Consider the following 18,218-nt stretch of genomic DNA (forward strand, 5'->3'; position numbering starts at 1 on the left):
CCATGGCCTTAAGTACATTCATACAGTCATTTATTTGGCATGAAACTTATGGTAAAGTCTACAAATACAGTAAACCTGACTTCATAACTTAGTGTGTGAAGTGATTGAATGTAATCAGTGTTGGAAAGGTTACTTTAAAAATGTATTCCACTACAGATTACAGAATACATGCCCCAAAATGTATTCTGTAACATATTCCGTTACGTTACTCAATGAGACTAACGTATTCTGAATACTCTGGATTACTAGTGGTAAGTGGTTACTAGGCAACACGAATATGTCGTGACAACTGATATAGATAAAAACCTTCAGGTCCTAAAATGTACCTGTGTGCCAGTTTTGATTCCTCAGCTCCCGACTGTGAAGTTCAGAGACAGGGTTACTGTGTCTGCCCTTAAAATTTCTTACCTTACTGTTATGTGCTCTGACAGAGCACATTTCCTTCTTATGTAGAAAAACAGGGCGAAAAAGACATGTAAAGTTGTCTACTTTTCAGGAACACTGTGATTGGACTCTGAGATAATGCTCTTCATGGAGCAGCGGTAGCTCTGCTCTGGCAGAGGATTGTGTCTGCTGTTGATTTTTGTGTTTAAATGAGAAACACTGCAAAGTGCTCTGCAAACGTGTTAAAAGTGCGAGAAAACTGTGAAAGAAGAAGTTGAAACAAGTTTTCTATTTGACTTATTCCAGCAGTGTAATAAACCTTTTACCACTTATTTCTAGAGCCTGGTATTTATTTGTTACATTTACTGGTTTTTTCTTCTTCTTTGCAATGTGACCTGTCTGTATGATGAGTAACAGCACTAGCAGAGATAGTGTTTATATGATATGGAAACAAAATGGATAAGGGAGGGAAACTGGAAGGAGGTGGACTGCGGTTAGAAATATGAAGGATTGAAAAGACTTTTCTGTTTGTTTGTTTCACTTTTGGGTTATTTTAGGAACTGAGTGCATTTCTAACCCTGCTCAGGTGACTAAAACCAGCATTTTTAGTTTTCTGAAAAATGAAAATAATAGACAGAAGTACAAAAAAAATGGTCTGAAGATTACTCTGACTATTACCAATATTTTTTATTTATACACACTTAACCCCTGTAAGCTTTAAAGAAGGATCTGAAAAATCTGCTGACAGGGAAGAGCTTCCTCCAACAGCATGGATTCACAGCAGCTGGCTAGATGGCTTCCAGCCATGTCAAAGCTTCACTCTGATACATGAACATTTCCACAAAAGCTTCTCAAACCCAGTCTGCAGCATAATCCTCTTTTCATGGGCTTTTTGAGCAAAACCTGTATTTTCACACAGTGGTGAATGTGCTTTTGTTTCTTGCAAGTGAGATTAACAGTTTACTCTTATTCGATTTTATTTCCCTTCACCTTACCTGTCAATCAATCGATTTATTTGGCCATACTGAATGATGCATTTTATGACTATCAGTCTAATATAAGCTTTCCAAAACATGGCATTTATATCCTTTTTTCTGAATGAGCTCATTCAGAATAAATAGCTTCACATTAAGACAGTGTGAGCTGTTTAAGTTAATAGTTAAAAGTACTTGCACAAAAAGGCGTTTCATAACAGCAACAGGAGTAAGTCAACCCCCCCAATTCTTTAATTCTTCCAATTGCAATATCTGCTAGTGCAGCGAAGTGAAAGAAGGTGATTTGAGGGGGAGGAGAGAGGTCTTTGTCAGTCCATCAGATAATCCCTGCATAGATAAGACAGAAGCAACATGGAGGTGGAATGTGTAAACACCATATTACTGTCTGGATCTCCGCGTATCTGTCTCCACCTGCCTTAACCTTCCACTCCACAATCTCTACGTGGTTACTTTCTCTATAGCTCCCTCTGCCTTTGCACACTTGTTTTTTTTTCTTCTCTTTTTTTCTTTTTCTCAACCCCACATACAGTGGAAAAAATAAATAAATCTCAGGGCGTCTCTGTGACATTTCTCCTCAGAAGAACATTGTATTTGCTCCTGATGCGGAACTGTCGCTGCATTTTCTATCAGGTTAATGCTTTCATTGAATCTTTCTCGTGTGCCCATTCATTGTGTTGCTCTGCTGGTTTTCCTTTGTATAGAACAAGCTGGGTGTACATCAATATGCAGCCCCTTTACTCCAAAGATTATGCGTGCTGACGTCACTTAAAAATACTATAATGAGCGTAAATGTCATGCTGAAGTGGAGTCTCACGCCATTGTGAAACCGAGACATTATAGGAGAAGGCTGGAAATGTAGTGGAGTGAGACACAGGAAAACAGCTTAGCTTGACTCGTGAGCTTCCTGTAGGTGTGCCGCCGTTGAACTGCAGTGTTCCATGTGGCAGAGCACAGTCAAATTTCCCTCTGATTGGTTTGGCCTTTCTGTAAATGCATGGGGCGGCTGGGGAAGGAGGGAGGAAGGGGTTATGGAAAAGGACAATGGTGTCATTTTTGTGATATCACGCTTCCCTAAAAGTATACTTCTTAGTTATTTCCCTCTAGAGTTCCACTGACTATCAGCCCTAATATGAATCTGGGGTCGTTGTGGCTTTTCACCACATTGCCTGAGACTTACTTTCCTTTAAGGTTACCTCTATTTGCTGTGTCCTTATCTTCCAAGTCGGAGACTTTTAGTTTTTTTCTCGGGTTTGCTTGCTGGGAAATGTCAGAAGTTCTAAAGCGGGAGTGCCCTCACCCCCATGTGTTCAGGGCCTGGGATTGCTTGTCCTTGATATGTTGTTTGTGTTTGCGGTTGTTTTAGCTGAGCCATGTGCTCGGGCTCCCACAGCCAGCTGATGATGAGCAAACCCCCAGGTGGCCGTCCCGCTGCGTGACATGATGGTTTCTTCAGGCTGACAGTGGCATTCAACCAAAGTAGTGTAACACTGTAATCTGTATTTAAACTAAGATGCGTTTGCTCTCACTCAGTCTTCTCTGTGTAGTTTGACTTTATAATATATGTTCTACTCAGTTTTCTTCTTATTTATTCTTGTTTTGGCCAATGTTTGTACTTCTTTGATGTTAATGCATAGATTTTTGTAGCTCGCTAATGCTGCAATCGAATGACGATGCAAATCTGCCACATTACCTTTTTGTTGAATCGTGACGATGTGACCGTAGCATGTTATTTTTTCTGTAGTTTATCAATTCATGAACTGAATCAAGTTGAATCAGCAACTATATTGATCATCTATATGTTTTTTTAAGCTTTTCCTTGTTTCTCACTGAATATATTTTCAGTGTTTTAGTCTATTTTACACAAATTTCTGATGTCTTATTGACATGCTGGATATGAATGTGTATGTGCAACAAGTTTTACATCATGTGTTGATAATTATGGAAAGCACATTGCTGTTGATATTTATATATATCATGAGGAAAATGTGCTTTATTTTATTGATATTGTGATAGTTGACAGTATTGATAGTGATTGTAGCATACTTGTAGCTTTTTTTTTTCTGCATGGAAAATCGAGTGGTTGGATGATTAAACCTACCAGTTTGTCCAAAGGCCGTTTACTGCAGGGGAGAGCAGCTGGTTTGACTGTTCGCTCTTGTTTGACCCCAGCGTGTGCAGTTTCCCTGCAGCTAATCAAGGTCAAGAGAGCAAAGTTGATTCAACAGGTCAATGTTGCTGCTTGCTCTTTTGTTCAGGACATGTCTGATGAAAAATCCCTCCTCCACAGAGATGGCTGGGAGCATCCCATCTGTCTGGATTTGTTGTTGTAGGTGTTTTTGTTGAATGCCTAAATTCCTTTGGGACAAGAGAAACTGACCTTTGGCTAGACTGAAGACACACTGACCTTCCCTTGTACACATCAATGATTATTCATCTGCGTTATAAATTTCTCTCCCATAGTTTGTCTTTTATCCTGTGGTGTCTCTATGCCTGAGCCTGGCTCTGCTGGAGGTTTCTTCCTGGATAAAAAGAGTTCCTCCCACCAATCACTGCTGTGCACTGTCCTTAATATTGTATCATCGTTAAAAACACCTGTTGTTTTACAGTTATATTGTATAAATAAATCTTAATTGAATATCGTCCGAGTGCTTTCAGTGCAAAAACAGTTGGATTCACAGAGAAAACGGGGACATTCAAAATGAATGGAAGGCCACTGGATGGCCGTTAAGCTACCGAGCCGAGATATTCGTGCCCCTGTTTCGCTCACAGTATCAAGCTCCGCTCTTGCCCTGCATTTGATGAGTCATAGCTGATTTCATTCACACTCTTCATTAATTTCTGGGCTTCAGTTTGGACAGAGATTTAATTATTGATGCGGCCTTTGTCGGAGTGCAGGCATAATCTGTGAGCTACAGAGCTGAGAGCAAACGGGGGCTACTTGTCACCCTGTAATGTGCTGCAGCTTTGCCAGCCGGCTAGGAAACAGTAACAAAATTTGTATTGCAGTGGTATCAAATGAATCGTTTTTTGTCACTGGTTTTTGCAAAGTTGTTTACTTATTTTCATAGTTAAGAAGTTAGGAAAACAGATGGATGGATTAAATGTCGCTTCTTTTCTTTAACAATCAACTTTTGACCACTTCAAAGATAGAAATAATACAATGCACACGCTAAACAGCACACTGTGTTAGTGCATGCAGTTCCTGCGTGAATCACCATACTTGTGCGGGTAAGCACAGTACACTAAGTGTTTGAGGAAGACGAGGGATAATCCAGCGTGCTAGTGGGCTGGTCATGGAGAGACTGTCTGCCTTCACCTGCGTGTGGAATTGCAGTGAGTAGGAGGCAGCAGCGTGGCGAGTGGGCAACCACATACAGGCTGTTACAAATGCTGAACCAAGCAATGTATTCATCTCGGCATTAACATCAAAGGAGAAGAGAAAAAAAGCTTCCTCTTCCCAGTATCATTACTTGAATAATTTCTGTCATAAAATATCCACGAGCATGACTACAAAACATCTAGTTTACATTTAAATAACGTTAAAGAGACAGTTCACCAGAAAATGAAATATATGTGGCTTTCCTCTGGTCTGTGGTTTTCCATGTAGATGTGTTAGTGTGGGTTTGGATGTGTTTGCTGGGGAATATCTACCATCCCTTGAATGTAATGAAACTAGATGGTATTTGACTTGTGTTGCTCATAGTGCCTAAAAACATCTAAAAAACTGAAATGTCTCATTTCAGAAAACAGGTTTTTATTACTAAAAAATCCACAAACCTTGTTTTCTGTCTGTCAGACTGCACCTGCCAACAGCATCACTCTACAGGAAAAAACATCCATATACAGGATCATGCTAGTGACATGTTGACAGGATGCAAACATGTTTGGGACCCCCACCTGAACTGTGATGTTAACCAGCTGCAGTCTTATTTTTTTCGTTGGTGGGTATATTTAGTAAAAAAAAAAAAAGTTCTCTTTTTTTTGAAGTGTCTATAAGCTTGTTCAATAACACCAAATCCCTTTGATCAGTGTCTGCATGTAGGTCTTCATCCCTGACACACACACCTGACCCTGTGCAGCACTATTTGAAATAGGCGTCTCTTGAAATCTCCTCATACTGATACCAGAACAATAGTTTCTTGTAAAAGGACAATGAAATGTTTCTGTCTACCCTGTATTTGAGTGAAATCATATGCTCCAGAAATCATAGAGCATCAGTGTTATCTTTTTTTGACATAAGCCCTTATAGAAGAATCCTTGATTTGATATCTTGTTAAAGGGCATGAAAGCAAACAAGAAATCAACTCAAGCAGTGTTGTCAATATTAATGATTTGCACACATTTTTAGTGTGTGTAGCTGTGTATCAAAAGATTTTTTTCACTGTTAAAAGCATTAAGAAAACATTACACTGGTAAATCTTTCTAAATGTTGCTTTTCTAAATGTTCTGGTGTTTGTATAGATGTCTTTGACAACAAGTGTATTTAATTTCTGAAATGTGTGCCGAATATGGCAGCACTGGGCTCTCCATGTCCGAGCAGTATGTAGATGAAGGTGTAGGTTAATGGCTTCCTGCTGCACCGCTTCACTCTGTCAGAATGGGGAGTTTGACAAGGGGAGGTATGAGCAGATGAGCTCTCGGTTAACAAGTGTGCGTGTCTGCGTGTCCGTGTGTGGGGGATTGTGAATGGACATCGTTGTTGTGCGTGTGGGGAGGAAACACAAAGGAGAGGATGTGGGTGTGTCCGTGTATCAGTGTTGCGATACATCGAGCCGCGAGACAAAGGATTGCTGAAAATAGTGTTTCATTCATCAGTGGTTTTGTCGCTGGGGAAATCCTATATGTCTGTGTTTGTATACATGAATGCAAGCCTGTGGGTCTTATATGTAAATATGCATGTATTTACTTGTGTATTCCTTTGTTTGCATTTTGCTGTTGAAGGATGATTTCCCCCATTCAGGGTGCAAATGGAATGAAAGTGGCTCAAAAGCAAATCTGAACTATTTTTCATATGAAGGCACTTTTAATATTTAATGGTTCAACATAACAGCAGCGTGAAACAAAATATTGCTACACAAATTGGCACAAGGACGGACAAAACCGGGATGAAGACACTGTGCACCTTCTAATATATGCAGTTAAATAGACACTTCTGACATATTGTGAGGGATGTGGCATTTTCACAGTCACTGTGGTAACGCCCACTCTTATTTAAAATCCACTAGACTGCAACCACATTCAGGTAAATACCCAATGACAGTTAGACACCTGGTCAAGGTCAGCTAAAAGTGCTTTTCTCATATCTTCAACTATTTGACTGTGATGAAGACACATTAGTGTCCAATCATTTGTCTCTTTTTTAAGGCTCTGAATTAATCTTCACACTCGTTGCCCTTTGACCTATGTGTATTCTTTTCTTTCTTGTACTCTACCTCTGATGTAAATGACCCATTACTGAGCAATGTGTGAATCTGTAAAAAAGCATCGGCGTGTGAGCAGTTACACAGTCCAAAACTTGGGAATAAAGTCCCAGCGACCTTTGGGATCAAATTGTAATTAATTTTTGACCCAACTTTGACGTTGATCTTTGACCACCGCTTTCTGAGTTCATCCCAGAGTCCATTTCCTCTGGTGTTCATTTACAAGAGTAATCTTGACCTTTGGCCAACGAAAATTAATCAGGTCATTCCTCAAGTTACTAAGACGTTTCATTTTCAGGAATGACACAGATGGACGTGCATCCGTTTTTGTGTCACCTGTCATCCAGCAGGCAGCTTCACACGCAGGTCATATTTTTATGCTTACAGCAGTCTCGCACTTCCTGTAAGTACATTCAGAGAATAATAATATCCAGAGTACAATGGAAACCAAAAGTGTATAAAAACCACACACCGCGTTTACTGTATAAGAAACCATATGCTGACAAGAATCTTTTACTTTGTGTCAAAATTCTGAGAAGTTAAATTTGCCCACTTTATAGCTTTCAGCTAACAATTTCACAATTTAGTGTCGCAGTTTGTATGATTTCCAAAACCAGCAGAGAGAGAGACGGAAAAAACAAGCATTTAAGCTTTTAAAGCTGTGATTTTTAAAAGCTGGTGGCAAGACAAAATACACAATGCCACTTCTGAACACCTAATGTACTCGTTATGAGTTTGAGTTTCCGCTTCCTTTCAACATCCAGTGAAATATTTATCTCCCAAAGCATCAGGACGTGTCACCTTTGGACATCAGAGAGGGAAAGTGTGGAAGAGGTGGCTTTTTGAGTGAGGCAGTCATTGTCTGCTTGTGATGTCAGTGTATTTATTTAAGATCTCATCTTTAGCCAGTACTGATGCAGAAACTGGAACAGTTAGAGTAATGTTGCAAATACATTACTAGTGCTGAACATAACATGTCACGTAACATCAAAAGCCTGACTGACAAGTGTTAAAGGCAAGCGCATGATGCGTCACTGGTTTCCCACCTGCGAACACGGCTCGCAGGTGTTCGCTCCCGTGTTACTATTTTAGCTGCTGACTGTTTTTCTTCTGCACCACCTGGGCACCAATTTGTGCCAAATCTGGCCATACTGTCAAGCATTAAGTCTGGGAGTGTATGGGCTGGGTGTGATTTATTGGTGCCTGAAATGGCAGGAAGAGGTGGAAACAAGGGGACGTGATCAACAGTCGATCAGTGTACGATAATGCCATTTTTTTTCTCTCTCCTCAAGCTCAACAATGGAGGAGTATTTAGAGGAAGAGCCTGTGGTGAATACAGAATACATTTTGTGACTGTAAAGTAACCTGCTTACACTGATAATACTCATCAACACACAACATTTTATTCTGAATGAGCCGTTCTGCATTTCAAACCATTATGTACATATTGAATAATGGTTTAGCTGTAGCTGGTTAAAGGTATTTATTTATTAGGCTCTATATTAAATACTCCAGGGATGCTCTTTTTTTCATATTTTAATGCTTTTCTAGACTGAACTAACAACAGTGAGGAACAATCCTTTTGCATTGTTATACAAATCTGTCTCGACTGTAACAAGTGTCAGACAGCTCCTATTCAAACAACCATTACTCCCCTGACACACTTATTTACAATATTCATGAGTTATAATTAGTTGTCACACATGATGTTAGCAGTGTGTCAGTGAGAGGCAGCCTTATCAACATAGCACCACATTTCAGGAAAGACCATATTTGCAGCCGCCACCGCTTGCAGATTCTCTTTACTTCATTAGCGTTTCCCACTCACCATCTCCCCCCCCCCCCCCACCCCCCTTTTCTCTCAATTTCTCGTAAAAATAGAATTCATTTTCGAGCCCAGCTGCCACCTTTATGCAGTAAAAGTGATGAATCCTCTATCTTGCTGCTAATTGTATTTTCTGCAATTTTATTTGCCCATAAAAAATTCATGTTTTTCCTCTGTCTTTGCTCCTTTAAGAACGGCGCCGCTGGCAAGATATTCCTATTGTGTCTACGGCGAGACAAAATTGGGAGAAATGGAGTGTCATGCTCAGGTTTGGAGGTGGAATTGATGGTGGGGATTTGTACATGGTTGCTGGCCCCACTAATAGATGGAAATGAACTCTAACATGCAACTGAGACTACAGGCGCAAATAATAAAGCCTCTGTGGCCCTGGGGTGTGTGAGCATGAAAAATGGCAGGAAGTTAGTAGACACATGGGTCTTTAACTTTGCGATATTTTCTGCAACAAGGACAGTGATTGCAATTTTGTGTTTGTTTATTTTTTAATGTGTTTATATATCAATGTCTTAGTAATGGAAAGCTATTTCCTCTCCTGCTTCTTGGATTTTGAAGGAAATGTAAAATGAAGGAAAACTCATTATAAAAACCACTAAACGTGGATGTCACACTTCAGAGATGCAAAACATACATCTGGCATTTAAAGATAGTGTGAGAAAAGAAGTGTGATTGAGTTGTGTCAGATGCCTCCACTCGCACACCCAGCAGACATTTGCACAGCGCCTAAATTGGCAGGAGGTCTGAGTCAGAATGTGATATAACCACATATGGAATTTTTTAGGTGAGGAGTTTGGGGTTGGGATGCTGGGTGACTTTTATATGGAAAGTAGTTTGTATCCCTGTTTTTCTGGCTATCAGCCTTGGGTACCTGTAGTGTGACTATGGAACAGGGGCACACAAAAAAGGGAGCTAGAGTAGCATAATTTTTTTTTTTTAGACATGCTAATGAAATTTTGCTTTAGGCTATTAGCTGGTGATTGTTGCTTGAGTATCACTAACAGCATGAAATATAATATTTTATTGGCGCTGCTTCACTGTCACAAAGTCATCAGTTCAAATTACAGTCAGGACATCTTATCATAAAGACATTTGAGCGAACTTTATTTGAAAAAATTAATAACTTACTAATGTTTAGCCTATTTAACCTGTGTAGCATAGTTAGCTTAGTATTAAGCATATAGGCTAACTGCTAAAGTTAAACACTATAAACTGGTTTACAGTGTTTATTTTTTATTTATTTATTTTGGTTTGGCTTGAAAAAAACAAGTTATAATGATGTACTCAGGCAGGATAGTTGTTTTCTCATATGTAAGTTGTTTATGCTAAATTAAGCTAAGGTAACTGGCCATTCAAAGTAGCATTGTACACTGAATATGTATTCTGTATACACCTACAGACGCACCACAGTCATTTCTAACCAGTGTTGTCAACACCTCAGTAAGGAAAATCGCTATTGGTCATCCTAAAAATGCTAGAACTGGCTAAATCATCGCCTAATTTGCATAATTGGTCATGCTTATGTAATTGTAACCTACATGTAGGAGAGAGAAATAAAGTGAGTAAAAAACACCCTAAATGCATTTAGAATATATTTAGAACTACAAATTAAATTCTTTTAGCAATTTTTTTTAATATCATAATAAAAAAAGAAAAATAACAAAATAAAAAAAAAAGTAATTAAATACCCTCCTCCTTTATCGGGGCTTGGTACCGGCAAAAGTGACCCAAAACAGGCACTCTAGCAGAGTTACACACACACATAGACACACAAAAAAGTGTGTGTGTGATTTTAAGTAGTTTTAAACCTTGTGATCCACAAAAAGTAAGAGTAAAAGAAGAACTGACGTCATTACAGTCAGGGCGGGAGCAGCGGCTTCGCTCATTCATTTGCAGTGTGGACGCGTAGGGGTGAACATCTCCTGCTCTGACAGCAGCTGGGGGCGACTGCTGTGTGAGGATGATCTGCCGCCTGTGAGCACTTTGGCACGGGCGAGGTACCCACGGTAGCACCGCTGCTCGTTGAGAGTAAGAGCCATGCGTCCTTTCATGTCAAAAAGTGGTCATAAGTCATCCTAATAACACCAGTAAAAGTTGCCATATTTGACTAGTTGCGTTTTAGAAATAAAGTTGCTAAGGGGGTCTGAAAACTCGCTAAATATTGCGACAAAGTCACTAAGTTGGCAACACTGTTTCTAACTGCAAGAACATTTTTAACAAAGCAGCGTTTGTACTTAATTGAAACTCTAGGTTCCAAAGTCATTTATTTTTTTAAAGTAGTCATAATTTTCCTGTTTGCAGAAGGGACCTCTCCTGCCTGCACATTGTGTAGCTTTTATTCATTTGGTAAATGGCAGTCAGGCCATTCAGGACTTGGTATGGAGTGTAGGAATTTGAGGGAGAGGATGTTGAGGTAGAGCTGGTATTCTCACAGCCTCTGTGTGAGCGTTGCTTTGTTCCAAAGTGGTGTGAAGAAGAGGAGATGGACAGAGAAAGGGGTGGGGAGGGGGGGACGGCAAGGAGGGTGGCACTTTCTGGTGAAGGTCACAGGGTTAAGTCGATGGGGATCCTTGGAGACGGGGCCCTGCAGAAAAGATGGTAATGCTCCAAGCCATGATTCATCGCAAAGGCATCCATCTGCCTGTGCTTGTGTGTGTGTGTGTGTGTGTGTTTGCAAATGACGTCATCCCATCAGTCCCCAGGCTGTCATGGGCTGACAGGCACGGGGCTGTGAAGGAGCAGTGTTTTCATTTCAACGGGCAGAATGATGGAGTGCGGAGGGGGCGGAGCTGCTCTCTGAATGGCAGGTGCCGCACTGTTCGCTGTACTCAGGGGAAGTGGATTTCAGGTTGTTGACTGCGTGCATACTTGTTTGGCAGCAGCACTAGTGACATGACTCGAAAGTTGAGCTCCCGCGGAGCACATTAGCTACTTTCAATATTTTCACTTTTTCGTCTGCTTCGTGTTCGGTATCTGGAGCTCAAGTTTCATTTTAATCACAGTTTACTTTATATAGCCGTCCCCTGCTGCCGGCCTCAGACTGCACGGCAGTCTGAGGCAGGTTAATTGAAGGGAGCTGCTGTGGGAGACAGGGAGATGAGCTGTAACTATCAATACGGGCCAGAGCACACTTACTGGTATTTTACTGTCTGCAGGAGCTTAATATAACTTCATGATGCTAAGATGCTAAGATTTTCATTGGGAGTGACCAGGATGGATGAATTTATGACTATATCAGAGGGACAGCTCAGGCTGAGAAGTTTGGAGACAAAGTTAGAGTTATGGTTGAGATGGTTTGAACATATGCAGAGGAGGGATAGAGACTATATTGGACAAAGGATGTTGAGGATGGAGCCACAGGAGGAAAATATGAAGACCTCAGAAAAGATTCATGGATGTAGTGAAGGTGGAGATGCAGAGGGTGGGTGTGAAAGAGGAAGATGCCAGAGATAGGGTGATCCACTCTGACGGAAAACTGTTTTTTACACTTCGTTTAGTTTATCAATTCCAAACTGTATTGTTTGCATTTAATCCTCCTTCATCATCTCTGTTTCTAGTTGCAGCAACATCTTTGTGGAGCATCTGTATTCTCCATTATTCATTCTACAACCTATAGCTTTTATACATATATATTTGTTGGGAGATCTTTTGATGATCATATGGAGACCTGGTGTGGCTGTCTAGTTGTTAGTCCTCTTTTTTAATAGTTGATGTTGGTCAAGTTGGGGTTCCACTGTTAGCATAATGTTTATCAAAGCATCAGATTTATTACTTGTAGTAACAGATCTGAGTTTGATGTTCCAAGTATGGCATCAACATGTCAAACATTTTTTCTCTTCAGCTGGCAACAGAGTAGCGAGAGCAGGAACACCACAGTTTCCTCTTAACGTGTGCGTGTTGTCTTTCTGCATCCATCCCTCGAGGCGTGTTTCCCATTTGATTCAGCTCCTCACCCCGGCCGTCAAACTGAAACGATCTACCACCATCCTCACAATGGCCCAGGGGTTAAAGCACTATTACCTTAAGCTGTATTAGAAGAACGACAGTAAAAGTCAGCCTCGCACACAAAAGCAGTCCCCATTTCCCGACTCTTTATGCCTCCAGATGTCTACAGTGGAATTAAATTGTGCAAACTTAGCACGACATTTAAAGCACAGTGTGTAACATCAACTCCACACAGTTGTTTATAAAGCTGCTGTGGTGAATGTGTTCGTCGCATTTAAGTCTGGTATGATCTCTAACAATGCTTGGGATCCTGTAGCTAACTTTGTCTGCGGTTGCAGCGCTGCGCAGGTAGCGTAGAGCATATTAGCCGTGTGCTGCCGAGGCTAATGAGCAACATTCACGTCCGGCACAGTAAACAAATACTCACTGATGGGTGTGAATCTGTACAACAAGAAACATCTTTACTTTGATGTATGTCGCTAACAAAGACAGTATTGACTAGCAGGGGTTTAAGCTGCATCCAAAAGAATCAAGAATGACATTTAAAATAATTAAGAACTGTTTGCCTGCAGTGTCTTGGCAGCAGAAACTGTTCTGCCACAGTAATAAAAAAAAACAATCACACAGTTGTGAATTGTCTATGAATATAAGCTGAGAATAAAAGCAAGAAAAGAAATCCCAAGATAACGTGCAGATGTTTGAGCAGCTCGTTAGGCCGCGGATTGCGCTGTTCAGTGTGGCGTTTTCACTCATTAGCAAGAATTTATGCAGAGGCTAATCATCCAAAATCATGAACTTCCATCCCTTAAAGCATAGTTGATAAACTCCATGATCTGTGAGATAAGAGATCTATTTATATACTCTACATTTTGTCCGTAGAATGGTTTTGGCAGTTCTCTTAAGTTCTGATTAAATGTCCTTAGAATGTTTTATTTCCTTTTAAATTATTTCTGAGCTACACTCTTTGCAGTGAGGATCTGGAAAAAAATAAAATAAAGATCATTAAGTCAAAACTTTATTCTCCCAGCAGAGCGTTTTACAGAGTCTTAGGGCTATACAGTTTTAGGTCTCTGCCACTGAGTTTTAATTTAAGCAAAATGAAGCAAAAAGAAATGGCGTCACCTGAGGACAAATTTACACATAAAGAAGTTTTAGTTAAGAGGAGCTTCACAATGAATCAAAGTTTTTGCCTTTTTAACTCTTGGAGTTTGTTCGAGTTCTCCATCTGGCGAATGAAATTGTGACCCAGTTTAATGTTGACTCTTGTTTGGCCTCAGTTGGCAGGCTTCGCTGAATGTTGGGTCACAGCTTCGTCCCACTGGCCAGTTTTCCTGGCAATCCCCCAACATGTAGATAATTATCAATTCTGCGTGACATTAATCCTTTAGGGAGGGAAGGAAATAAAGAGAATAAGAAAGAGATGAATTGTTGTTATATAATGGCAGACTTTTTTACATTTAGTTAACCTCCTCCTTGGGCAGGGAGATCAGAGAAGAGGAGGAGATGGGGAGGAGGATGAGTAAAATGAGGCCAGTGACACATAACGGGGGGTCCTCTGGCACCTGCTCATAAACCGTACAGTTAATGCCAAGAAAGGGACATCTCTCAACCCCTCTAAACAAGAGCCAGAGCAGCTCCGGTGGCCAAGGCAGACTGTGTGTATGCTCATGCATTAGTGTGTTTGCAGTGCAGTCGCGCAGCGCTGCTGTACTGCATCCATAATTAAGCCCAAGACATACCCATCAACAGGAATATAATTGGGCAGTGGGAGGGTGGAGGTGGTGGAGTGGAGGTGAGTGCTGCAAACTTTCAGAGAGAGAAGAAAGGATAAGAAGGAGGGAGCGAGAGAGAGAGAGAAAGCCATTTACATGCTAATGCTGTCCTCAGCCCTTCAAATGCCTCGTTGCGTGCTTTGCCCGCTACCCTCGAATAAGCTCCGGGCTGCCAAGCCAGTCGCCATGTTTACACAATAAACAAACAGCAATGAGGTTAAAGTCTTTTCATGCATCTTTTTGAGCGTGCCTACAGTATTAGCAACAGTGTGCTGTTGCATAACTGTTGTAAGCGTCTGAAGGACTCAGCTGACTGATTTTCGGCCTCTTTTGTCATCACCGGACTTTTTTTTTTCTTCTTGTTTTTGTTTCCTAGGCGACAGAATGGGCACCGGACGAGGAGACCAGGGGGTCCTGCCAGAGCAAAGGCAAAACAGAGGTAACCTCCATCACGCCCCCAATTACAACACTTCATGTCAGCACTGCCTGGCTTACAGAGAGGCCATTTTGATATCTTCTGGCTGTCGTGGCGAGGTCCTTGTGGGCCTCATGGGAGGGCTCTGTGCAGAGCAGCTATTTCAGACCCTTCAATCAAGTGTTGTTTTTCTTGCAGTGAAGAGAGAGGGCAAAAGGGAAGGGAAAGAAAATGTGCACAAGAGAGTCTTGGGTGAGACTCTCAAAAGGACTTCCTCTCAAATATATCTGATAACAATTGGTTCGATCAGTATTCCTGCTTCAATGATTTTTGTAAGAACTAATTGCACCACAGTTTTGTTTTGGGGGTTTTTTTCCTCTCACAGTGTCTATACAGTGAAGACTGATACCAAATATACAACAGGCTATCATTTTTCTTCGAAACCTGCATCACCGCAATTACCTCAGTCCTTAGCCGCAAAGACCAATAAATCCATTCTCAGCCTTTGTTAAAGCAGATTTGATTCTTTTTATTAAAAGACATTTTTGCCTTATTGTAGAGCCTATGTCAGTGTCGCAGACAGGCTTCCATTCAGTTACAAACGAGTATTCATATTTCTGAACAATAGACTCACAAGAGCAAAAGCTGCACACTGAATTGCTTTGCTTTGATTGCATGCCAGGCCGGTACCCAAAGACTTGGTCCATTGTTCTTTTCAGCAACACGTCCAAGAGTATTTAGCTAACCACCTCAGCTTTTGCTCTACTTCAACTTTTCCAAAGTGTTCTCCCCCTTCCTTCTTCTCTGCAGACCGAATGTCAGAACTACGTCAGAGTCCTGCTGGTGAACAAGACGGAGGTCATAACGTGCGGAACCAATGCTTTCCAGCCGCGTTGTATCGCCAGAGAGGTAGTTATGTGTGTGTCCGGCTGTGCGGGAAACGCAATGAAAAGGCTGCAGATTTAACGCACCGCCCGTCTCGCTCCGTCTCTGTGCCCTGCATTCAGGTGGGCAACTTGAGCAGCGTGCTGGAGAGCGTGAACGGCGTGGCCCGCTGCCCGTACGACCCTCGTCACAACTCCACGGCGGTGGTGACAGAGAGCGGAGAGCTGTATGCCGCCACTGTTATCGATTTCTCCGGCCGTGACCCCGTCATATACCGGAGCTTGGGCGGCATGCCACCACTCCGGACTGCCCAGTACAACTCCAAATGGCTGAATGGTACAGAATCACTGCACGGTCACACTGACGTCCTATTTGAGTGTCATTTATTTAAGTGTGTCTTTTTTTTAACTGTGCTTCAGATAATGAGTATTTTCATCACCAATTAAAATTCTAGTTAATTACTTTGCTACTCAGTATTTTGTGAAATATGGCCACCAGAAATTCCCAAAAGGAGGAGGCGTTATTCAATTCTGTGACATAAATGTTGAATGAAAAAGCAGAGACGTGCAGAAAATGCTTATGCTGCAGAGCTGCGAGCTTGTGTTACTGGCGCTCTTGGGTTCATTTTAGAGCTTTTAAATCATCCAATTTCAGGGGTGTGAGTTACAGGTTTGCTTGTGTTCGACTGAGTAAATGTTCCATTATATTTTTCTGTCAGAGTCCAGAAATCTAATCAAATAAAACTAGTAATCTGATCAGTAATCTGACCTGTTGAACTTGAGATAATCCACAGGGTTATACGGTGTCAAATAGAAAATACCTGCTGCTGTTTCTTTAAACATTTCCCAGGTCCTGTCTTGAGCAGCAGATGGGCTAAGTCGGCACTTTTGCTTCCAACACAATTCCCTCCTATGTTAGAGCCAAGATAGATCAATCCGGCATGCTTTTTTTTCAAAGGTCTACAAAGACGACTGTGATTGAAGTACTGTGTAGAACACAGAGTTACAGGTTAGGCATAGGAATTGGTGGGATTTACAGAATGGCGGGGAACATGAAATACTGTCGGTCCGTCTGGTGCTGGTGTCAGTAATCTCCCAGCTGCTGACACTGTGCCTTTTTTCCCTCTACTGTAAACATTAAAACACATTCTGACTCAAGCAGAAATGTAGCAGGACCGTCCACTGAAAAGCGCTGTCATCGAGTTTCTTTGATATGCAGCAGCACTGAGATAACTCGATGTGTTATATAGAGAACATGTGCGATTCTGGAAGTAAAGGTCAGATTCATTTTCAGTCTCACAGACAATGTCAGATGACTAACAGTTCTTTCAAAGCCTGGATGTATATTAAACTCTCTCCTGGTTTAATTATCTGTATAAAATACGAGCAGCCGTGTCAGAAAACGTCTTTCTTTATGTAATGAGGGCAGTGACTAATGACTATTTTCATTACTGCTTGATTCCGCCCTCTTATTTTCTCAGTTTTTCCACTGAACATTTGGCCTATTAAATGTCAGATAGATCACCAAAGTCCCAAACGGTGAATCTGTTTCGTGGAGTCGGAATAACTTGTTTTGTCTGCTTGCCGGTGACGTGAAAGAGAGAAACGCAGCCAATCCATCATTTAGAGCTGATGGCGACTGATTGTCTTTCACTGTTAAAAAAATTAATAGTGTAAACTGTATTTCTTGCTGTAAGAATAGGAAAATGCTGTGCAACTAAAAGGTGGGTGAGTCTGATGGTGTGAGTGTGTGGTAGTGATAGCAGACAGATGAGAGAGTTGCAGGTCCGGGATGAGGATGAGAGGGAAGCGGGAAAGATTGAGGACTGAGGAGTCAGTGAGCGGTGTAATTATTCCTCACAGCAGGGAGAGGGTGAAATTACAACACACAGCATGCTTCGCCCCATCCCGGGGACTCCGCCTGCGTGTGCATGCAAGTGTGGGCTTGAACATGCATGTATGTATTTAGACTGTGTGCAAGCTCCACATGCTTCCACGTGTGCTTTATTGGCACAGGAAGAAAGCCTGTTGAAGGGAAGTGAGCATCAAAAAAAAGAAAGCTCGAGTGCACATCAGCATAATCACAGCTGGCTGCACGCACAGTGAAGCACACATGTCGCCCTCCACTCCGCCGGTCGAAGCCTGCTTTGCTTCATGGCTGATGCTATGAGTGTTATGGAGTTGTGTTCCCCGGTGAATTTGGGGTGTGAATGAAAATCTCATTTCCAGCTCTGAGCCTCTCCAGTTCAGCAGAACCAAAGGCGGGGAGGGGGTCCTGGATCTAATCAGTCTCTTCTCTTATTGGATTGGTTGCCTGCCAGGTGCTGACCAACTGTTTCCCATCATGCATCTGAATGTCACAAGGAGCTACATGCACAGTCTCCTGAGGAAAAAGTCCTAAGAAAATGCCTGCGTGCTTCTCTCGGTTTCCTCACAGGTCTCATTGGTAGCCACATGTTTATTTATGTTTTTGCTATTAGCCTTCGACCTCCTCTCAGCTCTCGGAAAAATGTTTCTCGGCAGATATTAAAAGAAACCAAAACATAAAAAGTTGTAATCTCTCATG

General features: G+C 41.6%; 1 protein-coding gene across 1 annotated transcript in view; it reads left to right on the forward strand.

The window, feature by feature from the left end:
- The window catches only part of sema5ba (sema domain, seven thrombospondin repeats (type 1 and type 1-like), transmembrane domain (TM) and short cytoplasmic domain, (semaphorin) 5Ba), an 87,961-nt gene that overhangs the window by 9,629 nt on the left and 60,114 nt on the right, over positions 1–18,218 (forward strand). Inside the window, exons 3-5 of the mRNA XM_013914151.1 lie at positions 14,730–14,792; positions 15,579–15,677; positions 15,776–15,989. Of these exons, the coding sequence (XP_013769605.1) occupies positions 14,730–14,792; positions 15,579–15,677; positions 15,776–15,989 (376 nt within the window). The remainder of the gene's footprint in view (positions 1–14,729; positions 14,793–15,578; positions 15,678–15,775; positions 15,990–18,218) is intronic.

This window comes from Pundamilia nyererei, unplaced genomic scaffold (assembly GCF_000239375.1).
Source record: "Pundamilia nyererei isolate P.nyererei 1_Seehausen unplaced genomic scaffold, PunNye1.0 scaffold00175, whole genome shotgun sequence".
Classification (NCBI taxonomy): domain Eukaryota; kingdom Metazoa; phylum Chordata; class Actinopteri; order Cichliformes; family Cichlidae; genus Pundamilia; species Pundamilia nyererei.